General features: G+C 57.6%; 2 protein-coding genes across 8 annotated transcripts in view; one reads left to right on the top strand and one right to left on the bottom strand.

Annotated features, from left to right (window-relative positions):
- DMAP1 (DNA methyltransferase 1 associated protein 1) overlaps window positions 1-17,419 on the top strand; it is a 41,917-nt gene extending 24,498 nt beyond the window's left edge. For 4 of the 5 annotated variants that reach the window (XM_075155961.1, XM_075155962.1, XM_075155963.1 and 1 more), the window contains exons 9-10: window positions 2,517-2,589; window positions 4,459-5,733. In XM_075155961.1, the coding sequence (XP_075012062.1) occupies window positions 2,517-2,589; window positions 4,459-4,805 (420 nt within the window). In that variant the 3' untranslated portion in view covers window positions 4,806-5,733. Of the gene's footprint in view, window positions 1-2,516; window positions 2,590-4,458; window positions 5,734-9,787 lie in introns of those variants that run through there. The other variant, XM_075155965.1, reaches the window with a different exon arrangement.
- Window positions 11,822-24,771, bottom strand: part of ERI3 (ERI1 exoribonuclease family member 3) — a 136,556-nt gene continuing 123,606 nt past the window's right edge. For all 3 annotated transcript variants that reach the window (XM_075155971.1, XM_075155973.1, XM_075155972.1), the window contains one exon: window positions 11,822-13,424. In XM_075155971.1, coding sequence (XP_075012072.1) covers window positions 13,342-13,424 — 83 coding nt within the window. In that variant the 3' untranslated portion in view covers window positions 11,822-13,341. The remainder of the gene's footprint in view (window positions 13,425-24,771) is intronic.

The following is a 24,771-nucleotide window of genomic DNA, read 5'->3' as shown; positions in this document are numbered from 1 at the left end:
CCTGTTTCTTGTCCTTTGTTCCTGAAGCTGGCTTGAAGTCCAGTATGCTTTTGCCAGCTGGTGTTTAACAGAAGGGAATGCTGCCTTTAGCTAGAAAGACCGTGATGTCGGTGTTAGGGGCAGGGGTGAAGACAGACTCTCAGGGCTGTGATAATCACACAAGTATTGTGTCTCCAGAGCTCTTCAACAAGGAGATGCTGGGCTCTGTTAACTCTTTGTGTCCTACAAGTTAAGGATAGCACAATCTGACTAGGTCAGCCCATACATCCCCCAGCTGAGGCAGAGCTGGGTACATTGCCCATCTTAAATGTTCTGTGTGATTCCTCGTGGGGCAGAACAGTTCTCTGGACTGAGGCCTCTTGCTGTCAGGAATTTCTTCCCGATGCTCCAGGCTAACCATTCTGTCTCCTGCTAAGCTGAGCTACGTGACCTTTCCTTCTTTGGCATCCCGCTGCTAGCTGCAGCATGGCACCCACTAAATAAACAGAACAGTCTCCTGTCCCAGAGCTCTGGGCTGCCTTATCTTAGGGCTCTACCCTGTCCTGCTGCTTTTCAGCAGAGCCCGTGCAGGTAGTCTGTGCAGCAGAGCTCCTGGGAAAACCTATTTTAGTAAGATTCTGCTTAGGTTAAGACTCTGGACCAAAGATTTGACTGAAATCCAAATACCCTTGGCAGCCTTTCTTCTGCTAAAACAATCATTTTATGGTCAACTGTAAAGATTCAGTCTCTGAAGTATGAAATTCACTGCTATGCAGAAACCCCAGCTCCAAGCCAAAGACCCTCAGGACTTAGGTGTCATCTAGTCCTTACCTGTGCTGGCCGCTTGCACAAGGGCAGGTTTTCCTTTTTCCCTAGTGCTCCTTTGGGTCCTCTGGATCAGGTTGGTTTCTTAGAAATCCTCCCCTGTTAGTCCTCTTGGTCCTTTGCTGGGGTCTTAATTGTGGTGGTAATATCTAGCAAAAGGACTAGGTGGTGCTTAGCATATACAGTGAAAGGCCCATTCCCCTGGGGTGCTCGGTGGCATCCGTACTCTGGTTTCTTGGCTGAAATGATGAGGTGGAGAAGGCAGGTTTTCCCAGCAGGTCCTGCATCACAGTTGTGGAGCTGCTGATGGGACATATTCAGCCAGAGCTGAGTTAAGGTTAGCGCTTTCACCATTTGAGTATGTGCGTGCAGTGCTCCTGCCTTCAAAGGAATTAAGAAGTTCCAGGTGGTTTCTCTTGTTATCACTTTTGTGTGGGGGCAGTGAACACTGTGGAAAAGATGGGCCTAATTTGGGAGACTGACGTTGGGCTGTCTGTTTTGGGGAACTTCAGCCTGTGGCCTGTGGGAAGTAAGGTGACCATGGGGCCCTCCGGTGAGCTCACCTCAGAGGCCAGTTTTAAGGTGGAGTAAAGAATGGCTCTTCCTTCAGGTCATTCTCAGCCCAGTGTTCCAGGCTCATGGTTGGTTTGGCCAAGGTTGGGGCCGCTGGTCAGTAAGTGGTGTGCAGGATGGCTGCAGGGTGCTCTCAGCTCTCGGCTACTCAATGCCCTGCTGGGCAGCTTGAGCTGGTGATGGTGATCTCTGGGAGGAGGTGTCAGCTCACCTTCCCAGAGTTGGGTATGGAGGGACAGCCTGCGACTGAGTGCAGTAAGGTGTTTGACACTGCGGTGTTGAGGATCGTTTCTTTCCTGGTCTGTCTTCTAGCATTGTTGAGGAAGGAAAGTGCTTTCATTCGTTCGTGGATGTATCCGCAGGGCTTGGAAACGTGTTCTCCCTGCCATATTGTGCCAGCTGCGTTTGTGCTGCTTGTAATGTAATAAATGCTTGGTCTGAGCAGCTAGCACTCCTGCTAGAGCCCAAATGAATGCAGAGGAAGGACCCTGCTAAGTGTATGCATTCTTCCTCTCCTGGCCAGCTCCGATTCCCTTTCATAGCTCACATCTGATGCTTCCTCTCTCACCTAGCCCCTTAGCTCCGATGTAAATGTGTGTTCACACTTCCGCCAGTCAAGTAACTGTGCTCTCTCTGTCTCTCCCCTTTGTTATAAAGCCTGCTCTGTAAATGAATCCCACAGGTCTGGGGCTCAGCAGGTAAAAGGAGAAGTGAGTCTGTTAGCGCATGAGTCTAATCAGGCCGGCTAAAGCGAATAAAGTAGGGCAGCATTGCACATTAGCCGCTGTGTAAATGAGCCCTTTGATGGGCTGGGCACCGCGGGAGAGGGTTTGAAGCCAAGAAGAACTTTTGTTGTTAATTCAGTGACACATGGAAACTGTAAAACAGCGTGTCTTGCACACACACGAGAGAGAAAATAAAAGCCCTCACGACCGGGCTCTTCAATACCTGCCCTCGGACCTAGTCTGAAAACTTTCAGCCCCTGTCTCCCTCTCTTGCCACTTGATTTTCCTTTCTCTCCCTTTCTTTTTTTGTTCCCCCTGCACTATAAAAAGAAAAGCTCTCTTGCCTTTTGAACTAGACGGCTGTGAGTGAGGGCTATCTCTGAGCTGTGTGGCTCTGTTACCTTTGTGTTCCAGATGAAACTGCCAAGCTCGGTGGGACAGAAGAAGATTAAAGCCCTGGAGCAGATGCTGATGGAACTCGGAGTAGGTGAGTAAAGGGGGCACGCGCGAGAGAAAGAGACACACAGAGCTAGCCTTTGTTCTCGAGATGGGCTATTTTTTCCCCTAGTAATACAGCCAGTTTCTTGAATAACAGTATGTGAATGGTTTTTAAAATATTTTATGTGTTTTTTTTTAAAAAAAAAAAAAAAGAGAGGGTAAAAGCCAGAACAAGATGCACAGTTTTTTTTTTTTCCTCCCAGTAGAAAAATGTTTTAAAAGAGCCTTTGTTTCTCTCTTGTTTGGGCCTTTTTAACCATCAAGAGAGGCAGCACAGCGTTCGGAAGGCAAATCTCAGCCTTGCCGGGAGAGGTACTTCTAAGTGTGTTAGTGGCCACGGCACATGCATTGTTCAGGGCTGCCCTGTCTTGCTTTCAAGCTTCGTTTCCTCTTAATTTACTGCTCACGGTGGCAAGTCCAAAAGGCGTCTGGGACTGTTCATCCCCCCTTTATAGGTTGCATGCTGTGTGAAAATCTGGAGCATCTCTGCTGAAAGGCGAGTAAACACACATCCCTCACTCTTGAACTCCAGTGTCTTAGCAGCAGAAAGAAGGGTTCACTTAACATGTACAATGCCCGCTCGTAGCTAGAGGGGAGGAAGTGCAGCCCATGGCTAGCTGCTGCCCTCCATGCAGTGGGTACAGTTTGCAGGTACTACAGGTCCCAGCATGCAGTGCCCCTTGATTAGACACCTGATGATCCCTTTTCCCCCCACTGTGGCTGGGGGGATTTTTAAAAATAGAAAAAAAGAAGAAGAAGAAAAAAAAAAAAGCCTTATTGGTGATTTAAAAGAGATTACTGAGCCTGTTCCCAGCACTGACTTTTGTTAACTCTTGCTAGTTTTTTGGGCCAACTGGTTTATGGCTTGATATGTTGTCTCAGAGACTCTGTGCAGTTCTGAAGGCCTCCCGTGGCTGGTGAAAGCGGCTCAATCAGGGTGGTTTCCCCTTTCTGCTTTAAAACTAAGGAAGTTACCATCTTTGCTTGCTAGGGAAGCCTTGGGGAAGGGTGTGAGTGCTTCTTAGACTTCACTTTCCATGAGGGTAAGGAGGGGTTCCTGACTCCCCATTGCTGCCTTGCAAAACACACCTATCTTGAGGGCTTTCTGGTGCTTCAGCCCTGCTGTGCCTTAGAGTGCAGAAACACACCCGGGCTTTGTGTAGGTGAACACAGTGCTAGCAGGAAGGGCTCCTGTGGGCAGCCCTGTGGACAGGGGGCCACTGCTGTATATCAGGACAAACAACACAGAGCTTCATCCTTTTCTTCTCCAGAACATACAGCTCATCCTGGCTCTGTGTGCGTGTGTGGTGGGCTGCAGCAGAATGCATGGTGTGGCGAGGTGATCTGCCAGCCCTTGCTACAAGCAGGTCAAGTCTGCATTAAAACATGTCTGTAACAGCAGCAGAGCAATTCTCTGCCTCAGTTGTAACCTGGGAGGAGCAACAAGAGAGGCAAGGGAGCTCAGCCTGTCCACCCCTTGTTGGTGAAGGTGTAAGGGACAGCAGGAGCTCTTCTGTCCTCTGCAGCAGTGTGTGAGGACTTGTTCCCAAAACTGAGCTCCCTTCATGTGACCTCGTGGGTAGCAAGGTTCAGTCGTCTGGTTTGATCTGCATCTTCCATCATCCTTCACTTGCTGAGTCCTGAACTTTAGGATTTAGTCCTTGGCCAGAGCTAAAGGACAGCCTGAAAATTGAGGTCTCCAGCCCTTATGGATTCCAGTTGCTAATGATCCATGTGATGGGAGTGAGGCTCCTGGCGTATCTTTGTGGGAGTGAATGGGCAGCCAGGACCTTTCTAGGGATCTTCCATTGTAGGGTTGCAGGTCTGGGTGTTTAACAGAACCCCTTTTTCTCCCTAGATCTCAACCCTATGCCCACAGAGGAGATCGTGCAAATGTTCAATGAGCTGCGGAGTGACCTGGTGCTGCTGTATGAGCTGAAGCAAGCCTTTGCCAACTGCGAATATGAGCTGCAGATGTTACGGCACCGCTATGAGGCCCTGGCCAAAGCTGGTAGTATTGGCCCCCTCAGTGCGGAAGGCGCCCACCCAGATGCCCAGGCAGGGCTTGGCATTGAGGAGGGCAAGGGAGATGCCAAGGACCAGATCATTGATGTAGTAGGAGCACCACTGACCCCCAACTCGGTGAGAAGGAAGGTTGGGGGGGCAGAACAGGGAGCACTCAGGTCTCCGACGCAGTTGCCCTGACAAGCGCTGGGGATGCTGCCCTGCTCTCCCTCCAGGCGTGCGCGTCCAAGGGAGCACAGCGTGCCTGTTCCCCCCAAGTCCCAGTGCTGCTCTCTGGGCTTGTCTTCTGTGCTGGACAGTGTTCTTGGTGCTATAGGTGGGGTCAGCAGGGCTTTCGACATCCTGCATGCAGGCAGATGGCTTGACGTGGGTGCCACCGTGGACCAAAGCAGCAAGGCTTTGGGTGACGAGAGCTTGTACTAGGGCAGCAACAGTGATGCCAGTACAGCTGCAGGCCTGAGGCATTTTCCTTCTAGACACAGCCCCATAAGGGTTGCTCAGCAGAGGGAAGCGAGTGGGGAAAGCAGTCTTGAGATGATGAGCCATGACCTGCACGAGTCCCCGGAGTCAGGCAAGTAGCCCTGCCTGGAGCAGGAGGCTCGGGAAGGAGAGAGGTGTTTGAAGAGCAAAGGGGTGTTTTTATACCCTACTTCCAGTGCCGAGAAAGGAAAGCCAGATCTAGGGGCCCTGTGACAATGTCCTGTGCATGTACCTCTGCAGTTTGCGAATCACCAGCCTCTCCTCCCTGCCTCCATGAGGGCAGGCTGCCCAGCCCCTCACCACTGCTTCAGGGCCAAGGGTATGCCTGGGGATCAGCTGAGGTTGCTTTCCCCTCTGTGCAGTCCCCTGGCACAGCTGAGCTGAACTGCCTGATAAAAGCTGCCCGTCTCTACACAGTGGCATCCCCGGCGCCTCAGACATACTGCCCCTGGTAGTGGCACAGACCTTTCCTTTCTAAAATGTATAATGTATTGCAGGATATTGAGAACACCTTATCTGTCAACGGCAGAGGCGACATGTTAATCTGGACTTGAGTAATGTCGTATTTGATTGTGACAATACGGAGTCATAAGGAAGTGTTCCACTGAGACAGGTTCATGTTTGCAAAGGAGTCTTCTGAATTTTTTTTTTCCCTATTGCATTCAATCTGAAATATCACCCCTGCCTGCGGTCCGGAGTGTCCTGGTTGGCAAACTTTTCGGGCTGATTCACAACACACTTGCTCTTCCTTGAGACTTTGCTTGTTGGGAAGGTGGGAGAGGTGGTGATGATGGTGGGGGTGGCCATGGCTGCAGGAGGAGGGAGCCCATATGTGTGTTTCTGACCACGTTGTTCTTCAGTGCCACCTCCTGGAATTGGAAACAAAAGGGTGGGCCCAGGCAGCACAGAGAGGGTTAAACTGACCTGGTCTCTGACATATTTGAAAGAATATAATCAAGTTAATTCACTGCAAGGCAAATTCAGTACCTAAAGGGCCCCCATGTTAAATACAGCACTGACCTTTACCGGCTGATTACACAAAGACGACACAATTAGATTAGTCCAAGACAAAAGGTCAAGCACATTCACACTGTGACCATTTTATGCTACCTTTTGAGGGGGGGAAAAATTACATCCCAGCTGGAGGGGTATCTTGGAGAGGAGGGAAATGGGGCTGCTGTACCATGTTCTGCCTGGCTCGGGTATATCTGGAGAGTCAGGCAAGACCTGGCATCGTGCTTGCCCTGAACCTTTCCTGCGGTTCTGGGCAATGTGGCCATGGGCGAGACCAGCAGCCTGCGGCCCACAACCAGCTTTTCCAAGGATGGGCTGCACTGAGTGGAGGCCATGTAGTGGTGATGCTTCCTGCCCAGAGCTGGCAGGAGCAGCCGCAGTGCCTCTCGCTCAGCGTCGTGGCTAAAATTGGCCTCTGGAAGATCAGCAGGCTGAGGTCAGCTCTGAGAAGGGGGGTGGCTGGAGCAGTCGCTGGCTGTTCGGCTGGTGGGGTGCATGCGTGTGTCCCCACCCTGCACAGTGATAACCCTGAGGTGTCACAGGCCCTGGTGCGATGGGGACAGCGTGGGAGGCAGTGGGCCCAGGACACGGTGCTGAGAAAGCAGCCTGCCTCTGCAAGCACAGTGCTTTTCCCCCACCCTGGGGCGCTTGCAGCGGGGGTAGCAATATTGGTAGTGCAAACAAGGAGCTCTCTGTAGAGCAAGCGCAGCGGTTCTTTGTAGTGGCCTTTCCCTCCCTCACCTCCTGCAGCCCTGGCCGTGGGCGCTTGCGGGTGACAACCTGCCCTTCCCTGAGGCTGCTTCAGGGGTTTAACCCTGCCACGCCAGCCTTGAACTCCTTGAGTTCAAGCGTGTGCTTTGCCACTGAGCTGCCGGGGGTCCTTGGGGGAATCATTTAATCTCCCTGCTTCAAATTCCTCTGAGTTAGAGAATCCTTTTGTGCTGTCTAGCACTGCCCATCCATGGCACTCCACATGTTGGATTAAGCATGGATTAGTTCGGCCTCCAAACCAGCTGCTCCCCGAAGCCAGATTTGTTTCCCTGGAGAGACGTATCTTGCCCCAGATGTTGGAGGAAGTGAGTGGCAAAGCCAGGAACAGGACTAGGAGTCCTGACTCCTGAGCCCTGCCCGGCATGCCTGGACTCCTTTCCAGGAATTGGGTCGGATGGGCAAAGGCACACCAGGGTCTTGAGATACTGGTTGTGGCAGCAGCTGGCTGCCACCATCCCCCTTGGTCAGCAGTGGGGATGGGGGACATCTCAGCAGGGTGTTTTAGCCCAGGTTAGGAGAGGCGTCTGCCTGTCGCAGCAGCGAGACCCCATGGGGCAGCGGGAAGCCCGGCACCGTTCTGCCCTGCCATGTCCACCGCATCCCTCCTACCCTGGCTGCCTGTCCACCCTCTCCTAGGGGCTGCGGTGCCCATCGCTGACCATTAAAGCCGAGCTGGCATCCCCCCAGTGCCGTCTGCTGCTGACCCCAGTAGGGACTTTACTCGGGGCCTTCGGGAGGTGAAAGGTGAGCCGAACTCGGAACAAATTAGTTCCAAGCAGAAGTTCAGCCAGTTACTCCAGATTGGATCCTTTGATTTCCGCAACTCAGACTCCACTCAGTGATCTGTAATGAGTGACTCTCAGAAATCCTCACATTGCAGCACTTTGTTCCTGAGCTCACAAGTCAGCCCATTAATGGGTAAAGGAAAGGACCTTGAGTCTAAGAAGTCTCGGGTTCAGAGTCAGAATTATTTGACTTTTAAGCTTCCTTTATCTGAACTCCTGCTGACTTCTTGTTTTCTGAGCCTGTTTGAAAGCTAGAAGTTACATTGTTAAGATCAAACATTCTCTCTTTCCAGATGGAGTTACAATATCTGTCTTTTATATTTTTTTTTTAATATATATATAGTGTATATATACCAGGGTGTATATATATTCCTCTTTTTTTTTTTTTAATCGTTCTTTCCATTAAAAGAAACTAGACTTGTAGGCTCTTGTAAATTATAATGTAAAACATTTTTTTTAACCAGACAGTTCCCAATTTTGCCCAAGGCAACTGGAATAGCGGTGCCACAGAAGGCAATAGGAAGGTGATTAATATGAATTTGTGACATATTTGAAAGATGGGTCTTTTGCCATATAAAGATTATCAAACACATGTGCTCTTCCCCATTAATTCCGCAGCCCTCCCAGGAAAGCCACAAAGCCCAGCTCCTTTGTTTCCAGGGTGGGTTTTTGTTTTTTTAAATGTACCTTTCGGTCCCCTTGATTACCATGTATTTGATTTTTATAGGGCATCTGTTCACTCTGCTGTGTGGGTTTCCTGGCCCTTTTATTTCCCTGTTAATCGGATCCTGCGAAGGCAGCCGTGCCAGGGCCTCTGACGAAATCCGTGTGTGTGTTGTATTTAACTTTTAGCCGTGCAAATTCCATGCTCTGTTTGCCATCCGCGCAGTGCCCAGCGGGGACTAGGGGCCGCCTTCCCGCTGGGGGAGGCAGCGGGGCCTCCCGCCACGCGCGCTGCCGCCGGGAGCACACGCGTGCGGGACCGGCAGGGCTGGCTTGTTTCGGAGAGTGCGTCAGTGCCGCCTCGTCCATCCCCTGGGTGCTTGCTGGCGCGGGCAGTGGCTCTTGCAGGTCTTTGGGGACAGGGGATGGCTGCAGGGCTGGGCACGGCGGGGACCTGACCGCAGTCACCGTGCCTGTGCAGCGCATGCTGCAGTGCCAGCCTCTGCCCCTGCCTGCGGTGCGTTGTGCAAAGCGGACCCGATCTCGCGCTGTGCAGTGGGGCCCCCAGGGCTCCCTACGGCACCCAGTGCGTGGGGTACCTGGTGCCTCTGGCATGCCTGGTACACCCCGCACACAAAGCCCGGCTTTGGGTGCTGAACCCGCCGCGGTCTTGGCCAAAGCGTTCATGCGGCGCCTGGCACTGAGTCTCACTGCAATGCAGCAATACAGCTAGGGTCACCTTCCCCATTTGGTGCAATGGTCCCGTCTTTCCTATGGCCGGATTCAGCCCTGAAACCTTTTCTGTGAACATGAGGCTCACCAGAGCCTGCCAGTCTCGCTCAGGAGTATCGGTGCGCGCTGCCCAGAGAAGAGGTGGGTTTTTTGAGGAGCCGTGGTTCTCTGCCAGCCTTCTGCTCTGCTCCTGCGCCACTTCATGGCAGGTCTGGATGGTGGAGGAGCATTTCCAGGCTCTGCCCTGTCCTGCACCAAGCATCCCCGGCATAGCTGGCCGTAGCGCAGAGCTGCTCTGCCCCTCTCTCAAGGCCCTGCTCCTTAGGGCTTGTTGCATGCCAGCTTGCTTGGTCAGGCCTCCTGGGACCACTGGGATGTTGCAGAGCTCAGCCCCTTTCTCCTGCTCATTCCCAGATCCTGCACTGCAAAGATGACCATCCCAAAGCCCTGTCCCTGTCAGGGAGGTGACATCCCCTGCAAGGGTGCCATCCCAGCCGCTCGTCACTGCTGGAGTAGCTCTGTCCCTCCCATCATGCAAGGACCTGGCTCTGCCTTCATCTGGGCAGATGGCAGCGTGGTCCGTTGGGCACTGCCGGGTGTGATGCCGGGGCGCCGGAGCCGACTCTGGGACAGGCGGTTGTGTTTTCCATGTGACCTGAGCGTGCCCACCCGCTGACCCTGGTTTTTCTTTTGTTTTCCATCTCCCTCTTGGAGCAGAGAAAGCGAAGGGAGTTGGCTTCCAGCTCCTCCTCTGTCAAGAAGGTGAAGAAGCCGTGAGCCCCCTGCGCTGGGCGAGGAGGTGCAGAGCTGTGTGCAGGGTCAGTGCCGTCCTGTCCCGGAGGCCCCAGGGACAGCTGGCTGCCTGCAGCAATGGGGCAGGGTGGTGGCCTTGCTGGGGCAAACACCGCAGGGCTCCAGAGAACAGCGGGAGCCATCCCCTGCCCAGGGCCATGGCCCCAGCCCCATCTGACCTCGGGAGCAGCGTCACCTCCGGACACCTGCAGCAGGTGCTGGAGGGCAGCCCCGGGCCCGCGCAGGGCTCTGCCAGTGGCTGCTGCTCCGCCCAAGGCCGTGCATGGCTGCCCCGCGACCGCTAGCGTTAGTTAGATGGGTCTCAGTACAGATAACAGACATAGGGACAATCACTGGTGGTCAATCACCACTGTTCTGGTGGTTTTTTTTTTTTTTTTACATGCCAGATTCTTGTGAGCCTCCCTGTAAATACAGAACCCATCACTGACACTGGAGCAGAGTCGTCATTAGCCCCAGTGGGCCTGTGCGGAGCGGGAGGAGATGGCGCGAGCTGTCGTGCCAGGTACCGCTACCCGTACTGAGAGCCCTGGCTGCTGGTGGCTCTCCCTGAGCCCGCCCGCCTTTGTTGCAGGGCTGCAGCAGAGGTTGCTGCAGACTCTGCTGCCGTCGGGGCTGTCAGGCCCTGCTCCAGGCTGCTGCAGCGCTGCTTGTGCCAGGCTGGGGAGCTCCCTCCAGCATCCCACATGCCCAGATCCTGCGTGGCTGCTCTCTGGTGGGCTCTTGCATGCCCCACACCTGCCAGCACCGCCTCGCCTGGGTGAGGGGATGCCCCTGCCGGGAAACACTCGTGTTGTCCCCAGCACTCGCTGTCAGGCTGTTCCTCCTCCTGCTGCCTTGCCCAAGGCAGGCGGACACCTCTGGCTTCAGTCTGTGGTGAGAGGGGCCCCCGGTCCCTGCGCCCCATGTTTTGCAGGGCCTTGGAGAGGTTGAGGCATTGCTGATGCCAGAGATGGGAGCCTGGGTTTGTGCACTACCTCTGTGGCACCACGGGCATGGGTGGCCCTGGCTGCCCGCCTGCCTGCCCTGCGTCCCCTCCACGCTGCCTTTCAAGTGTAACTGGCAATTGATCCACAGTGACAACGTCCTCTGAGTCACATTCTCGCCTGCAGGAGTAAAGGGCAAAGGCCAAGTTCTTAGTTTTCATAGAAAACTAATTAGATGACTCCATCGAAAATAGGTCAATAAAGCTGATCGGGGCTGCACAGAGGGAGCCATTAAAGCCCCCGTGACCTTTGCTTGGAGCAAGTGGGCTGGGGCTGCCCCTTCCCTCTGCCAGCTGGGCAGCTGTGTGCCTGTCGCCCAGCAGCACCATGGCGCTGGGCAGGGTCCTTTGGGTACCTGGACGTGGTGGCGTTTCCTGCACGGCTCGGTATGGCTCCCGTGCATCATGGTGCTGTGCTCGTGCTGGCTCTGCTGCCTGGGGCAGAGCGGATGCCCCAGCGCCCTGGGCAGAGCCACGCTGCTCCAGCCTGTAGCGGAGATGCTGTAAGTGCAGTAGGGGCCATGCAGGTACAGCATGCCAGGCTGCAGGGTGGGATGACAGATGCCAGTGGGACATGGTGGTGGCTGTCACCCTGCACTGGGCAGAAGGCTGCACTGGGGTGCACCCATGGGTGCAGCCCAGCTGGGATGGGCTGGTGGCACCCTTGTGGCAGAGCCGTCCTGGGGCACAAGCAAACCCGAGGTGGTGGGGGAGACTGCTGGGCCCACCCACGATCCCCATGCTGGAGAGCAGGGCAGCGCTCCCAGCAGCGGGGAACCTGGACCTCCCTTTCACAGCCAAAAAGTTCGCCTTTTTGGGGAGCACGGGCATGCTGGGGTGCCATACCCCAGTGAGGGCAGCCCCACTGGTGGGGCACCCTGCTCCCACGCACCCAGGTGGCAGATCCCTGCCTCCGCCCCCCCACACACTCGCACATGCATGGGCACAGCCCGGGCTCCTTTACCCCCAAACTTTATTCATGTGGCACATTTACAGCAAGGATTGGAATAACTAGACAATGAAAATGCTGGGTTTGCATTATCGGTTGGTTTAACTGGAACACCACACACCATGCAGTCATGTACCGCCAAGTTCAGTGCCTGTATTGCCCTTCTGGCTGCCGTCACCGGCTTCGCTCCAGGCCATGCACGCACGGGCCCGGGGCTGCAGCCTCCCTGCAGGTCAGCGCCCGGACGAGGGCTCCATTCAGCAGGGCCCCGGGGCTGGGTGACACCGGGGGGACGCGCGCCCTCAGCCTGCCCCCCCAACGGCTGCCCCCCAACTGCCCTGGCCAGCCGGGAGCCCACCCAGCCGGAGGGATGTGCTCGGCAACTCTCTCAGGCAACAAGCCAGCTGCTGCTGAGCGTCTGCGGGGACCGGCGAGGGGCAGGGCACGGCACGGCCCGCGGGGACCGTGGGCATGTGGGGGCCAAGCCTCAGCTCGGGAACCGAGGGAGGCCGGATGGGGTCGGAGGGGAGCGGGGTCAGGGGCCTGGGGCAATTTGCAGCTCCCCTGCTCGGGTACCTTGGGCCGGGGGCCAGCGCGCGCTGGCACGTCCACCGCCGGCAATGGACGCGGTGCTGCGGCGGGCCTGGCCCCGGTGGAGCTGGAATCGGTCGGCGGGGCCGGGGCAGGGCTGGGCATCCCACCCAGCCCCCCAAGAGGCACGAGCAGACGGGACAGGGATGGGATGGGACACGGCTCCGCGCGGACACTGTCACCTCCCTCCTGCCGCCCGCCCGCCTGCCGGGCCCCCGCCCGACTGAAGGGAGCCCTCTGGGGCCCCGCAGCCCGCGGTGGGGCTGCCAGGGGCTCTGCAGCGGAGAATACAGGCACTTCACCTTGAACATAAAGAGACGGATCGCGTTTGTCACATACAGGAGTCAGAGAGGGGTTAGTGTTGACTCAAAAAGGGGAAAAGGCGCTCGGGGGAGAGGCGAGGGGGTTGGCGGGGAGGGCGAGGGGCCGTCTCGACACTGCTGAGCCTCCGTGAGCGCTGCCCGGGCGCGGGCACGCGCCGGCCTCACTGCAGCAGCCGTCGAGGCCTGAAAACATAAAACCAGAAAAAAGAAAGAAGAAGGGAAGGCGGGGACGGCCCATGCCGGGGAGGAGATGGGGGATGCTCTGGCTACGGGGCGGGAGAGGGAGGACGGGGTGGGATATGGAGGGAGGGACGGAAATCGGGAGCCAAAGAAAAAGAACAAACTACGAGTCTAAAATGTGGTGCAAGCGCCCTACGCGGCTGTCCGCTAGCATGGCATAATGTCCGGAGCAGCCCAGAGAGGGAGTCACATCAGGTCTACACAGATTTGCCTTCCCATATATACAACCTCTACTGGAGTTAACAGCTGAAATTGAGATTTTTTGTGTCGGTTCCTCTGGCCTCGGTTGCCGTTTTTTTTTAATGCTGGAGCCCGTCCTCCCCGCCTCGCCGGCGCCGGGCGCATGCAGCCCTTGCCTGGCTTGCCTTGGGGATCAAAAGGGTTTGGAGGTCTGCTTGAAGATAAAGCCTCTATGGGCCAGTGTCTTCATGATGTTGGCGATGTTCTTACAGTCGTCTGCGGAGAGAGCAGAGAGATTCCAGGTTAGAGCCATGATCCGACCGGGAGCTCTTGGATCAAGCTCCGAGTCCCACGCCGGGCACAGCCCCTGTATCCCCACCAGTCCAGGCACTCTGTCCCAAGTGCCTTGCAGTGGTGGAGTCAGTGCAGGATCCATGACTCCCTGGCACTGGCCACCTGCATCCCGGTATGGCTCTGTGCTGCACTGGGATGGATCCATGCCCAATCCATGCCCAGGACCTGGAGGCTTGCCTGGAGCAGTGGCATCTCCCAGGCTGCTGGCGGACACATCCCTGGGTCCTTCAGGACGGTGCTTGCCCCACAGCCCGTGGGGAGCCAGTGGATGGGGAAGGCAGTGTTCCTGCAAGCTGGACCTGCACTGGACCCCAGCTCTTGGCCAGCGGCTGCTTCCCTGTAAGCCCAGTGCCAGTTACCCCAGCCTCCTCTTCCAGCACCCCCGTCCCTTGGTTGGCACTGGCCAGCAAAAGGGCTGTCCCCGCACTGGGACGGGTGATACCAGAGCTGCTCTTCACCAGCCAAGCAGGGTCCTCTCCTTCCCCTTGCCCTTCTTGGGCAGGGACTGTGTGGCACCTGCTTGCCACCGTGGTTCGGGATCGTCCCCGTTCCCACCAGAGCCAGCCCTCGGTGCTGCCCCGTGCCCACCGGCCCCAGGCTGGCAGGCAGCGGTGGCCAGGCTGGTGAGCTGCAGCCATCCCCAGCATGGGGCTGCGGTTGAAGCGGGTGCCGGGGGTCGGCCAGCAGCACCGCGGCCGCCAGAGCGAGCGGCGGCGGGGTGGTGAGCTGGGGAGGGGGAAGGCTCCGGCTGATGTTATTTACCTGGGACTAAACGCAGGCACCGTTTGCTAAAATAGAAGCTGGGCTTAAATTGATTCCTGGTGTCTATATTTCATGTTGAAAATTGGCTTGTAAATCCATGTTTTGATCTATGAGGGCCGTCTCCTTAAGAAAAAGCAAGAGTAAATGTGTAATTTCTCCCTTGACAGCACACGGCGCAGAGGCGATCCTTCTTCCCGCTCCCCTCCGTTTCGGGACAGCTCCACTCGTTCCGATTACCACTCTTTCTTCCTCGCCCCACGCCTTGATGTCTCCATTTCATTACCGCCCGCCCATTTATCAAGCTGTTACCGTAAGGGTGACTTTGCCCACTTGCGTGTGGCAGCGGGGCCCGGCTGACACGGGGAGAGGGTGCCCCGGGAGGCGGGGCGCAGGCAGGGCCCCCCTCTCCCCGCCGCCGCTGGATGGATGTTGTGGTGGAGGGAAGGCTGCATCATTACTGATGTGTAAATGATAAAGAAGCCTCCACATCCATCTCCCAACTGTAAATCCAGGGAGTGCTTTATAATCAAGCTACAGCGATAATAATGTGAAATTAGGTCTCTCTATCAACGGGAGGAGGCCTTTTAATCACGGCTTAAAGGGTGCAAACGCTGTTTATCATAATTGAACTGTATCCGGGCTAATTGTGGCCATATTTCACTGTCTAGGAGACAGCAGGCTGCCTGCTGACAGTGCCGCGTGCCGGATTGAGGGCCCCGCGCAGACGGGCAGCACTGCCCTGCTGCCAGGCGCCTGCCTGCAGGGACGGGGCTGCCAGGCCGCCTTGGCGCTCCCTGCCAGACCAGCAGCCCTGCCCAGCCCCGCTGCGCCCGGTGACCCGGTGGCAAAGCCAGCACCTGTCCCCCAGCGTCGGTCGGAGGCGCAGGGGGCTTCCCCTGCGCGCAGCTCCCCGGGGGACTGCCCTGAGCTGCCGGGGACCCTCCTGGCCGATGGCCGGCAGTGGGAGAGGTAACGTTCCCGTCAGAGCCGTGTGCCTCCTGAGTGTCCCCCCAGGCCCTCTCATGGCACCCCTTGCCCTCGCCGGTGTGCCAGGCCAGGGAAGGGAGCTGGGCATGAGGACAGCCCGACGAAGGAGAGGTGTCCCCAGCCCCACTGGCTGGTGCGGGGGCAGAGACGAGCCCGTCTCTCTGTGCCTCTGTCCTCTCCGCGGGCCGAGGTGGCACCGATGGCTCCGGAAGGGCCCTGGAGATGACGGGTATCCTGCCTGGCCAAGCCAGGAGTGCCAGCTCCTGCTGCCACTTGTTCCCGCTCAAGCAAGCCCCTCGCCATCCTTAGGACCCCCTGCTCCACCCGTCTCGCCCCCCGCCCAGCTGAGCCCCTGGGAAACCAGAACCGGACCTGCCCCTGGAGCCAGCTTCCAGTGGGACCTAACAGGGAAACGGTGGCTCGAAAGCTGGGGAAACCGAGGCAGGGGGAGTGCAACCATTTGCAGCCAAAGTACCCCCACCCCACAGCCAGCCAGCCAGACCCTGGCGTGGTCCCCCAAAAAAGTAACAATAAAGCAAATCCTGGCCTCTGAGCTGTGTCAGGCGGGTGAGCGGCTTGGATTTGAAAGCACAGCCCTGGCCGCTGCCCTTCACCACTCCCGGGCACCCACTGCCCACCTCCCTGCCCGCAGCATCGCCCCGGGTGGGCGTGGGCCGCCGGGACCTGGCTATTGCTCCATATTGCTGAAAGGGAAACTGCGCCGAGACCTGGGGAGCAGCCAAACTGGCAGCGAGACCCCACGGCACCTCCTGGGGTCCCTGAGCTGCTCCCCGGGGAGACTCTTGGGACCGCCGAGTGCTTCCTAAACCCCACCAGCTGTCTCCCCAAAACCCTGACGTGCTCTCATGCCGGGTGCCAGCGCTGGGAGCCGCCCAGGGCTCTGGGCTACCACCCTGCAAAGCCGGTGGGACGCTGGCGGGTCGGTGCCACCCGCACCGGCAGCACCATCCTCGCTGTCCCAAACGATGCCACGGCCCCCTGGCAGCAGGAGCGCCAAGCTTGTCATAAGTCATTTAGTGAGACTCATTCCAAATCAGTACTAAGGTAAACATGCTTATTATAATTATCCATGTAAAAAAAAATCAACAACAGCAGAACAACTTTCTAATATGCAATTACAGCCATCTATTGATTTTACAATGTAATCCGCTCCGATTGATTTAATAACACAATTATAGGCTGGCTCTCGGGATATTAGAGTGGGAGATTTTCATAAACTCCAAAGCAAAAAACTAAGCGGCTTTTAAAACAACACAGTCAGATGGCTGTTTGGGGAATTATTAGCAATATGAAATCCTCTAAATCTGGCCGTCGTTACCTTGTGAAAGGAATTTCTATTACAAAAATGGCAATTGACAGCCTAAGAGAGCGCGAACGGGATTGCTTTGCTGCTCTTTCAGTGCTTAATCCATCGCAAAGGTGACCACAGGGTGGGGGACGAGCGGGGTCCGAGGCAGGCGGGGGGGCACGGGCAGCCCTGCCCACCCTGCACCCCACAGCCCGGCTCTCCCCAGGGTGCATGCGGCCGCGGCAGGGCTGCCCCAGCACCCAGGCTGGCACCCACCAGCCCCGTCACATCAGGGTGACCCTGCCCGGTCCCATGGAGGCTGGCAGGGTGCGGAGCCCCCCACGATTCCTATCCCAGTGCACCCGGCTTGCCCCGGGCGCAGACACCCCCAGGGGCCGCGGGGTGCCTGCCTGTGTCCCCAGGCCTGAGCAGGGGGACGGGGTGAAGGTGGCCCCACGCCGCCGGCCGGCACGGCTCTGCGGGTGCCGCACTGGCGCGCACACACGTGCGCGGCCCCGCTCTCCTCGTGCTCGCTCCCTCAATGTATTCCTGACTTTATGGGCACATTTTTCTTGTCAAGTTGACAGGGTTGCTAAGTGGATTTCTCCCTGATATGCGGACGGATTATCACATTACTCCAATGTCCTACACAAACATATTACTTTATATTCAATAGCCCTAATGAATATAAACTGCTTTTTCTTTTTTGGGGGTGGGGGGTAATCTATAGATTTTTAATGAGGGCACTATTAACTCCCTCCTCTTTAAAACAGACTTAGGTGCAGCCTCTGAGTAGAAAATCAATGGTGTTATTGTAGGAATATTGTATATTGATATTGTAATAATAAGATGCAATTGATTTAGGGGTGTTGTGCGGTGTGTGTGAAAGGGGTCAGCCTGGGGTTATCGTGCCTCCTGCAAACGGAGCGGCGGCTCTGCCCTGCCTGCCTGCCCCTCGCCTTGTCGTGCCGCTTCCGAGCATCGCCCCGCGTGCCCCCGCGGCGGCCCCAGGACAGCCGGGGCTGAGCTCGCCCCGAGGCCAGGCTGCCAGCGCAGTGTGGGGTGACGTGCCGCCCCAACCTCCCCTCGTCCCGGCTGGCTTAGCCCCGTCGGGTCTTAACCCTTCTACCCGGTGTTTCAGCATTACCCACTGCAACACTGCGCTGCCTCGACACCCACGTCCCGCCAAGCTCTCGCTGCAGTGACAGACAAGGACAGCGGCACGTGCACACGCGTGGGGCGGCGGGAGCCTTCTTTTAATTAGGGCGGGAGTTTGCCGCCGTTCAGCATCGCTGGCTGCCCTTGTCCTTGGCGGGGGACGGACATTCCCACCGCGCTCCTCTGCTGGCAGGGAGGCAGAGACCCCTCAGCCCGCGGCGCTGGGGTCACCGCCCGGCGTGCGCCCTCCCTCCAGCCGCTGCAAAGCGGCACTGCTGCAAACCCAGGACGAGCTCAAGGATTTCATCGGCAGGAGGCTGGCCCACAGCTTGGACATGATGCAGCCACGACACGGGAACAGGCTGCCAGGAGGAGCGATGCTCACTCGGGGAGAGCATCACCTCCGCACCCACCCCAGGCACCGGGGAGAAGGGAAGGGGCCGTGTCCCCATGCGCGCCGCTCTGCCGGCATTTCCCCCACCTCCCCACGGGACCAGACCGCCCGGACGCCACCGCCACGGGGGCTCGGAGGGCCGGGTGCTGCCGCGACCGCCGTGCGCTGGGCCGAGACACTTGCGGTGCAAGGAGCGAGCTTTTCAATCCCGGCAGCCGCCCGGGTGGGCTGGGGGTGGCTGGGGGAGCGCAGGGCCCCCCTAAATGTGCTCATTTGGAGGCAGCCCCGCCGCACCTGTGCTACGGCCGGGAAGACGGATCACCCCCGGCCCGAGCTGAGCAGGTCCATATTTAAACTGTCCCCATGCTTTATGGGCTGTACAAGAACTGATGCTCAGGCGACGAGGGGCCATTTGTCAATGTTCTAATGGCAGATCCCTGTTAATGAATAATATCACTGCTGCCTTTGTATAACAGCTCCCTGCAAAGCGGAAACAGGGCTGCCCGGCCACCGCCGCCCTTCGTCTCCCCGCTGCCGACCCCGGGTGACAGCAGGTGGCCTTGTGACCAGCGGGAGCCGTGCGGTCCCCACGCAGCCCGGCACTGCTGCCGGCGTCCCCGGCAATCGCAAAGGGGAGCGCTGGGTGCTGTGTGCCCCCAGTGGGCTGCGCTGCTCCCCATGAGCGGGCAAGTCCCCAAGAGGGGACAGCCACCAGGGGCAAGGAGTGACAGCGGAGCCAGGCTCTCACAGCCACTCACCCTGTCCATGCCGGAGCCGGGAGGGAGCTGTATCTGGTCTGCATCCATCCCCACCATGACATGCCGGGCGAGGTGGGGACACTGGGATGCCTGGCCGCAGCGGTGACAAGGACACGGCAGAGCACAGAGTTCCCGGCCTGAAGGGAGCCATGGGGACACCGGGGACGGTCCTGCCGGGCTGCTCCCAAATGAATGGCCTCATAATCCTGCGCGCGGGGCGAGGGGCTCCGCGTGCCCCGCACAGCCGGCAGGTATATTAGGTGGAGCTGACAGCGACGCACAGAATATTAAGAATAACTTACCTCATTATCTGCAATTACGTTACTGCCACACACCTCATTTCTTCACGAAGAAAAGAAAATTAGTTTTATATTGACTTCATCCCAGTGCCTCCCCTGCCTGCCCCACCACTGAGTGCCCGCACAGGCCCTAGAGAGGGTTTGGACACAATTCAATACTTGTCCCCCCCCACCTGTTGCTGTCCCTGTCCCGAGGGGACGGGATGCCCGTCCCACCCCCTGCACACCGGGGTCAGTGAAGTCTCCAAATCCGGCTCGCCCTAGCAGGGATGCTGGAGCAGGGAGGGCCCGTCTCTGGCTGTTCCCAGGTCTGCAGAGAGGTGACACCACCGGGCGTCCCTGGGAAGCAGCCAGGCAGACGAGCACAGCGGAGGGGACCCATCCCGGTGTTCAACCTGCCACCCCAGGAACCTGCCCGGGCTGGCCACCATCGCCCCATGGGTGACGGACTGCTTCCTCCTGTCCCCTGCGCTGGGGACTGGAAGAAGGGTGACTGGATCTGGGTGGCTGGGGACACAGCACCACAAGACACCCGGCTGCCGAGGCACGCGCCAGCCCCGCAGGCTGCCGGATGGCCGGGCACAGGCGATGCCGTGCAGGGGGACCCCGAGATCAGGGGCATCCCAGCTGGAGGGGATGGGCAGCTGGGGCTGAGCTCTCTTGCACCATGCCCAACAGCTCCTGGAGCCCACGAACCCAAAAGGGCATCAACATTGCTGGGGCCGAGGGTGGCACAGGGTGCACAGAGCCCTGGGTTTGTCCTCCAGCGCCTGTGACTGTCCCCGCACATCCAGCATCCTTGCAGGCCAGCAGCACCCCCGGGCAAACAAAGCGAGCGCCACCATCGCCCCGCTCCCGGCCACAGCCACCCTCCGGCCGGGAGGGAAGGGGAGCGGCGTGCACGGCAATACAGGGAAAAAAGCCAATTTCATCTTTATTAGAAGGAGATTTCTCTTTTAGTAATAAGCACACTTCAAATAATTAGCGTGTTTTACGTAATAATGAAATTATGGAAATGCAGGCCACTTATTCAAACAAGTCACCATTACCATATTTTTAAATATTAGACTTAATTAGAGTTTATCACTTCAGAGAAGTACGAGGAGTGGAGATTTTTTTTCCTTTACAAAAAAATCCTCATAAAGTGTTTATTAAGAGCGGGTAAGAAGGGGATAATGATCTGTTTGGAAATTAAGGCAATCAAACATTTAATGCTCTGCACTCCTGTAGGCAAAAGCATTCAAATGAGTCAATTATACATCCATTATCCAGGCACGATTAAACAAGGCAGGACGGGGAATTTGTCCTCCGCATCATGCGATTGTCGCGAGGACTTATGTCCACTTAAAGGCAGCTAATAAAACACTAAACTTGGGGAAGAAGAGGAAGGGAGGACTGAGAAAAGGGAAGAAAGGGGAAGAGAGGTGGCGGGTCGGTGGGACCGCAGAGGGGCGAGGGTGGGAGGTGGGTAAGGATGGAGCCGTGTCTGCATCCCAGCCCTTCATAAATCAAAGTAATTAAGTTAACATGAAAATCAACTTCACCATCCCGTTAAATTACAGCATTTGCATATTAGGACTCAAATGAAGTAGGTAGCGGGCGAGGGGGGTGGCAGGGGAGGAGGGAGTGGGGGGGATCAGGGGAGAAGGATGGGGGGACGCACACCAAAAAGGGAACCATTTATTACGGTGAATAACTAATTTCAGAATTTATAGCGCTGGATTTTTGTTCCTGTGCCATTTATATTACAGAAGGAAATTAAGGGGCGGGCAGGAGGCTGGCTGGACATCTTTCTGCGTTATTGCTTGTCTGCCATTTGCAAATCATTATTAATTGTGGCCCGTGTCGCTGGTGCAGCAGGGCAGGGTGCCTGGACAGCCGGAGCAGACACACATATCTCTTCATCAGGACCCCAGCCGCTAGCCCTGGAGAGCCAATTACCCCTCCCTGATTGGTATCAGATAAGGAGGGAATTTTTACAAATTAGGGAATAAATAGAATTTCCACACGTGGAGCAGGGAGGGCTTGAGAGGCAGTAATGAAAAACGATACATCACCATCAGCCAGACAACCCTATTCATACGCCGATGCATTACGCTCACTACTCATAATCCCGCCGAGTGACAGACAGCCGCCGAGCCGGCCAAGCCGGAGGGGAGCGCATCCCGCCGGCCAGCCCGCTCCGAAGCACGGCCTCCAGCCACCAGCACCCTCGCGGGAGCCCAGGGAGGGCTCCCCTTCGCCGGCCCCGTGGCACAGCCTCTGCCGTGGCCTCTCCAGCTTGGCACTATTCGGCTGGGCGGGCGGTGGGGACAGACCTCCTGGCAGGGGTGACGCTGCGCGGCAGCCGTCCCTGCTCTGCTGCCCGCAGGAGGAGCCCAGCAGGACGAGCCTCCAAACTTGGCCCCGAGTTTGGCGGTTAAAGTCGGCAGCCGGGCACCCAGCTGCACCCCAGCCTCTCACCCGACTCCCGTGTCCCCGCAGGTAAAGCACATCTTCCGCAAAATTATCCAGCCCAAACCATGCCCTCAGGAAGACTCCCTGCTCCCTTGCTGGCTCATAGCAGTATCCTGCTGTTACAAGATCCCTACCTAATTTCTGGCAAGGATTTGCCTTTTTGTACTATTCAGGTCCCAGATCGGCCCTGCGGCTCTCAGCTCCGCTGCTCAGCCAGCCCTGGGCCCCCCTGCACCAGCGGGGTCCCTGTGTCACCTTGTGAGCACTGCTAGGGCTCGAGGACAGGGAAGGCAGTGCCGGCTCCAACCAGCCACGGGAGCAAAGGATGCGCTCCTGCATGGCTCTGCTCCATTGGGAACAGGCTCGGGTTGGGGCACCTCCATCCCCCCGTGAGCTTGCCGCCGCAGCAGACCCCAGAGCTGCCGGCCGGCTGTGTCCCCCGAGCTGGGGCACCCACTTTCAGACCCCGGCAGCTCCCCGTGGAAGCACAGTCCTTTGCCCTGGGCTGTGACGGAGCTGGATGGCCCCCAGGACCAGCTGGCACCCAGCTAACGGGGGCCTGGCACGTGGCTGGCCTCGGAAAGAGCAAATCCTGGAATTGTGGGGACCCCGCTGACATTTGGGAGCCCAGTTTGTGCCGTACTCCCCAGCGTCGGAGCCACGCACCTCCACGCCAGTAATTAGCTCTCCCTTATGACAAGCACGTCACTAAACAAAATGCTCGGCAGGAGATCAATCTCGCCTGTAAGTCACGCAGCCTTTAATTTATTCCGCATACAATGTCGCTCCACCGCTGGCTTCCTGTAATTTACACCGTACACTGTTGTGTATTATTTAACTCGTCCGAATGTTTTACAGCTCGCCTGAAAGTCGCCATGCAAAATAAAGTCAGGGCTGGGGCACTGGCGAGGTGCAGGGAGGATGGAAGCTGCCCCCTTGCTCCGGGGCTGGTGCGGGACCCCTGGCCTGGCCCGGGGACAAGGTGACGGTGACAAGTTCCCGCAGAAGTTGGCGTCTCAGGACCCCCCTCTCTGAGGCTCTGTGGGTGGGAATGGGAAAGGGAGGTGGGTCCCCACACGAGCCCTGTAAACTGCAGGCTCCAGCGTGGACGCTTCCTTGGAGGAGGAAGGAGGAAAGGATGGCGGCAGGGGGAGAGGGCAGCAGGACTCCTGCCTGCTGGGGCTGGGGTGACTGGGGGGACCCAGCTGGACTTGGGGATGGGACAGGGCAGAGACGCTCTCGGCACCTACTCCTCCCAGCTGCGCTAGATGCCGGGGATGGCCAGGCTGGTGCCTGCCCCTCTCTGCAACATGGATGGAGGGTCCCTGCCCACAGGCGCTGCTCGAACACAGCCAGAGACACCAGAGCAAAGTGCAGTGAGGGAGATGGCTGGGAGCCCCACGGGGTGGCTCAGCACTTGCAACAGCCTCATCTCCTGGCCTAGCCTGGGCAGACCGGCGGGCAGCTGCCAGAAGGGGACAGGGCAGGCAGGGGAGGCGAGCAAGCAGCAGCACTGCTGGCACGTCCAGCCCAACCAGTACCAGAGCAAGAGAGATGTCCAGGGGACGGGTGGGAGATGGGCTGCTGCTGCAGCCATGCTGCCCAGCCCACGTCCCATCACCACCACAGCTCTGCCTTTGCCTTCCCTGCACAGCCAGTACCGTCACTGCCACTGGAGAGGGACCCTGGGGATCCCGGGGGGCACTGGTGGGAGCAGGCAGTCCCGCCAGGGTGGTGGGGTTTTGTCCCACAGGCAGGGCGCCGGGGGCTGCCCCATCGCCCCTTCTCCTGGCGCCCACCCTAGAGCGGGCAGAGGGCAGGCAGGCAGCGTGCGGTGGGACGGCTCCTTCCTGGCCTCTCCAGCAGGACACACGGCAGCAGCAGCCAGGCCCTGAGAGCAGGAGGGAGGCCCTCCCCAAAACTGGGGTAAGGACCGGGGCTAGACTGGGCTAAGAGCCGGCTGGTAGCTGGTGTGGCCGCTCCGAGCAGCTCACCTAGAGCTTGTCTTGCAACTGGATGGGAACAGTCAGTGATGTAGAGCTGGATATCCTCCGCAGGGAAGGTTAAAACCTCTGTTCAGTGTGAAGTTGCTATATGTAAGCACTTATGATCATGATATTTATGGCTAGTTTATTCCAGGCTGTTAAAGGCAGCAGTAGTTATGCACAGATAAAGGGAATTTGTCTCCCCTGATGCCTTTTCTCCCCGTGGCGAAGGCGTGCCTGGCCAGAGCCGGGTGCTCGTGGTGTGTAACTCACCCAATGGTCCCTGCCAGAGCCAGCGCCGAGGCCGGGCACGCGGATGCTCGGCATGGCAGGGACTGTGGCTCTGGTTCTGCTGCGTGGGAGCTGCGGGGACAGATGTGGGAGATGCTGTCTCCCTGCCCCTGACTGATGCTGCTGGGGGCCGGGAGGTCCCCAGGCTGCAGGGAGCAATCCAGTCTGCCTTCCTGCTGGTCCCCAGCACCGGCACAGGTGTCCTGGCCTCCTGCACCTCCTCTGCAGCTTGCCGTGCCTCTGCCATGCCCTGCTCTGACAGAGGGTTTATTTAGGGCAGCAGGTGGCCAAACGGCTCTGGGGTTTTGCAGGGCATTGGCTCTGCTCCACGTACAGCTCCTGACACCCAGTCCCACCACTGGGATTGGGACCCTAATTAGGGAGAAATTTCAAGGGAGAAATGAGAGAGTTTATAAAGCCGAGTTTCTCCTGCCTGTTGAGTGACACGAGATGTCAGAGAAAGGAAATAAAAGGCAAGGATGCAATTCCAGTGCTGCCGAGAGTGTGTGGCGAGTCCTAATGGAAAGTTCTCCTGCTCTTTAAAGCTTGGTCAGATGGCCTAGTTATTGCTTTAAAAGGACCCAGAATCAAACCGCCGTGCCGCACTCGAAGCCTTCAAATAAAGCGAGCTGTGTTTCTGCAGGTCCAGTGAGGCAGAGGCAGGCGATTACACAGAGAAGGGCAGGTCTCTTTATCTTGGAGGGAGACCTACCTATTTTTAAACATTAGCTCCAAATCAGCAGCTCACCTCTTTGTCTCACACAAACCCTCTCTCGCCTTCTGGAGGAGAGATCAAACACCAGCCCTGCTGCCATTGTTTCTCTCCCAGCGAGATGGATGCGGGACTGTAATCTTCCCACAAAGCCGCA

The sequence above is a fragment of the Calonectris borealis genome, chromosome 8 (genome assembly GCF_964195595.1).
Source record: "Calonectris borealis chromosome 8, bCalBor7.hap1.2, whole genome shotgun sequence".
Lineage (NCBI taxonomy): Eukaryota > Metazoa > Chordata > Aves > Procellariiformes > Procellariidae > Calonectris > Calonectris borealis.
Note: the sequence above shows the minus strand (reverse complement) of the source record. Positions and strands in the feature narration are given on the sequence as shown.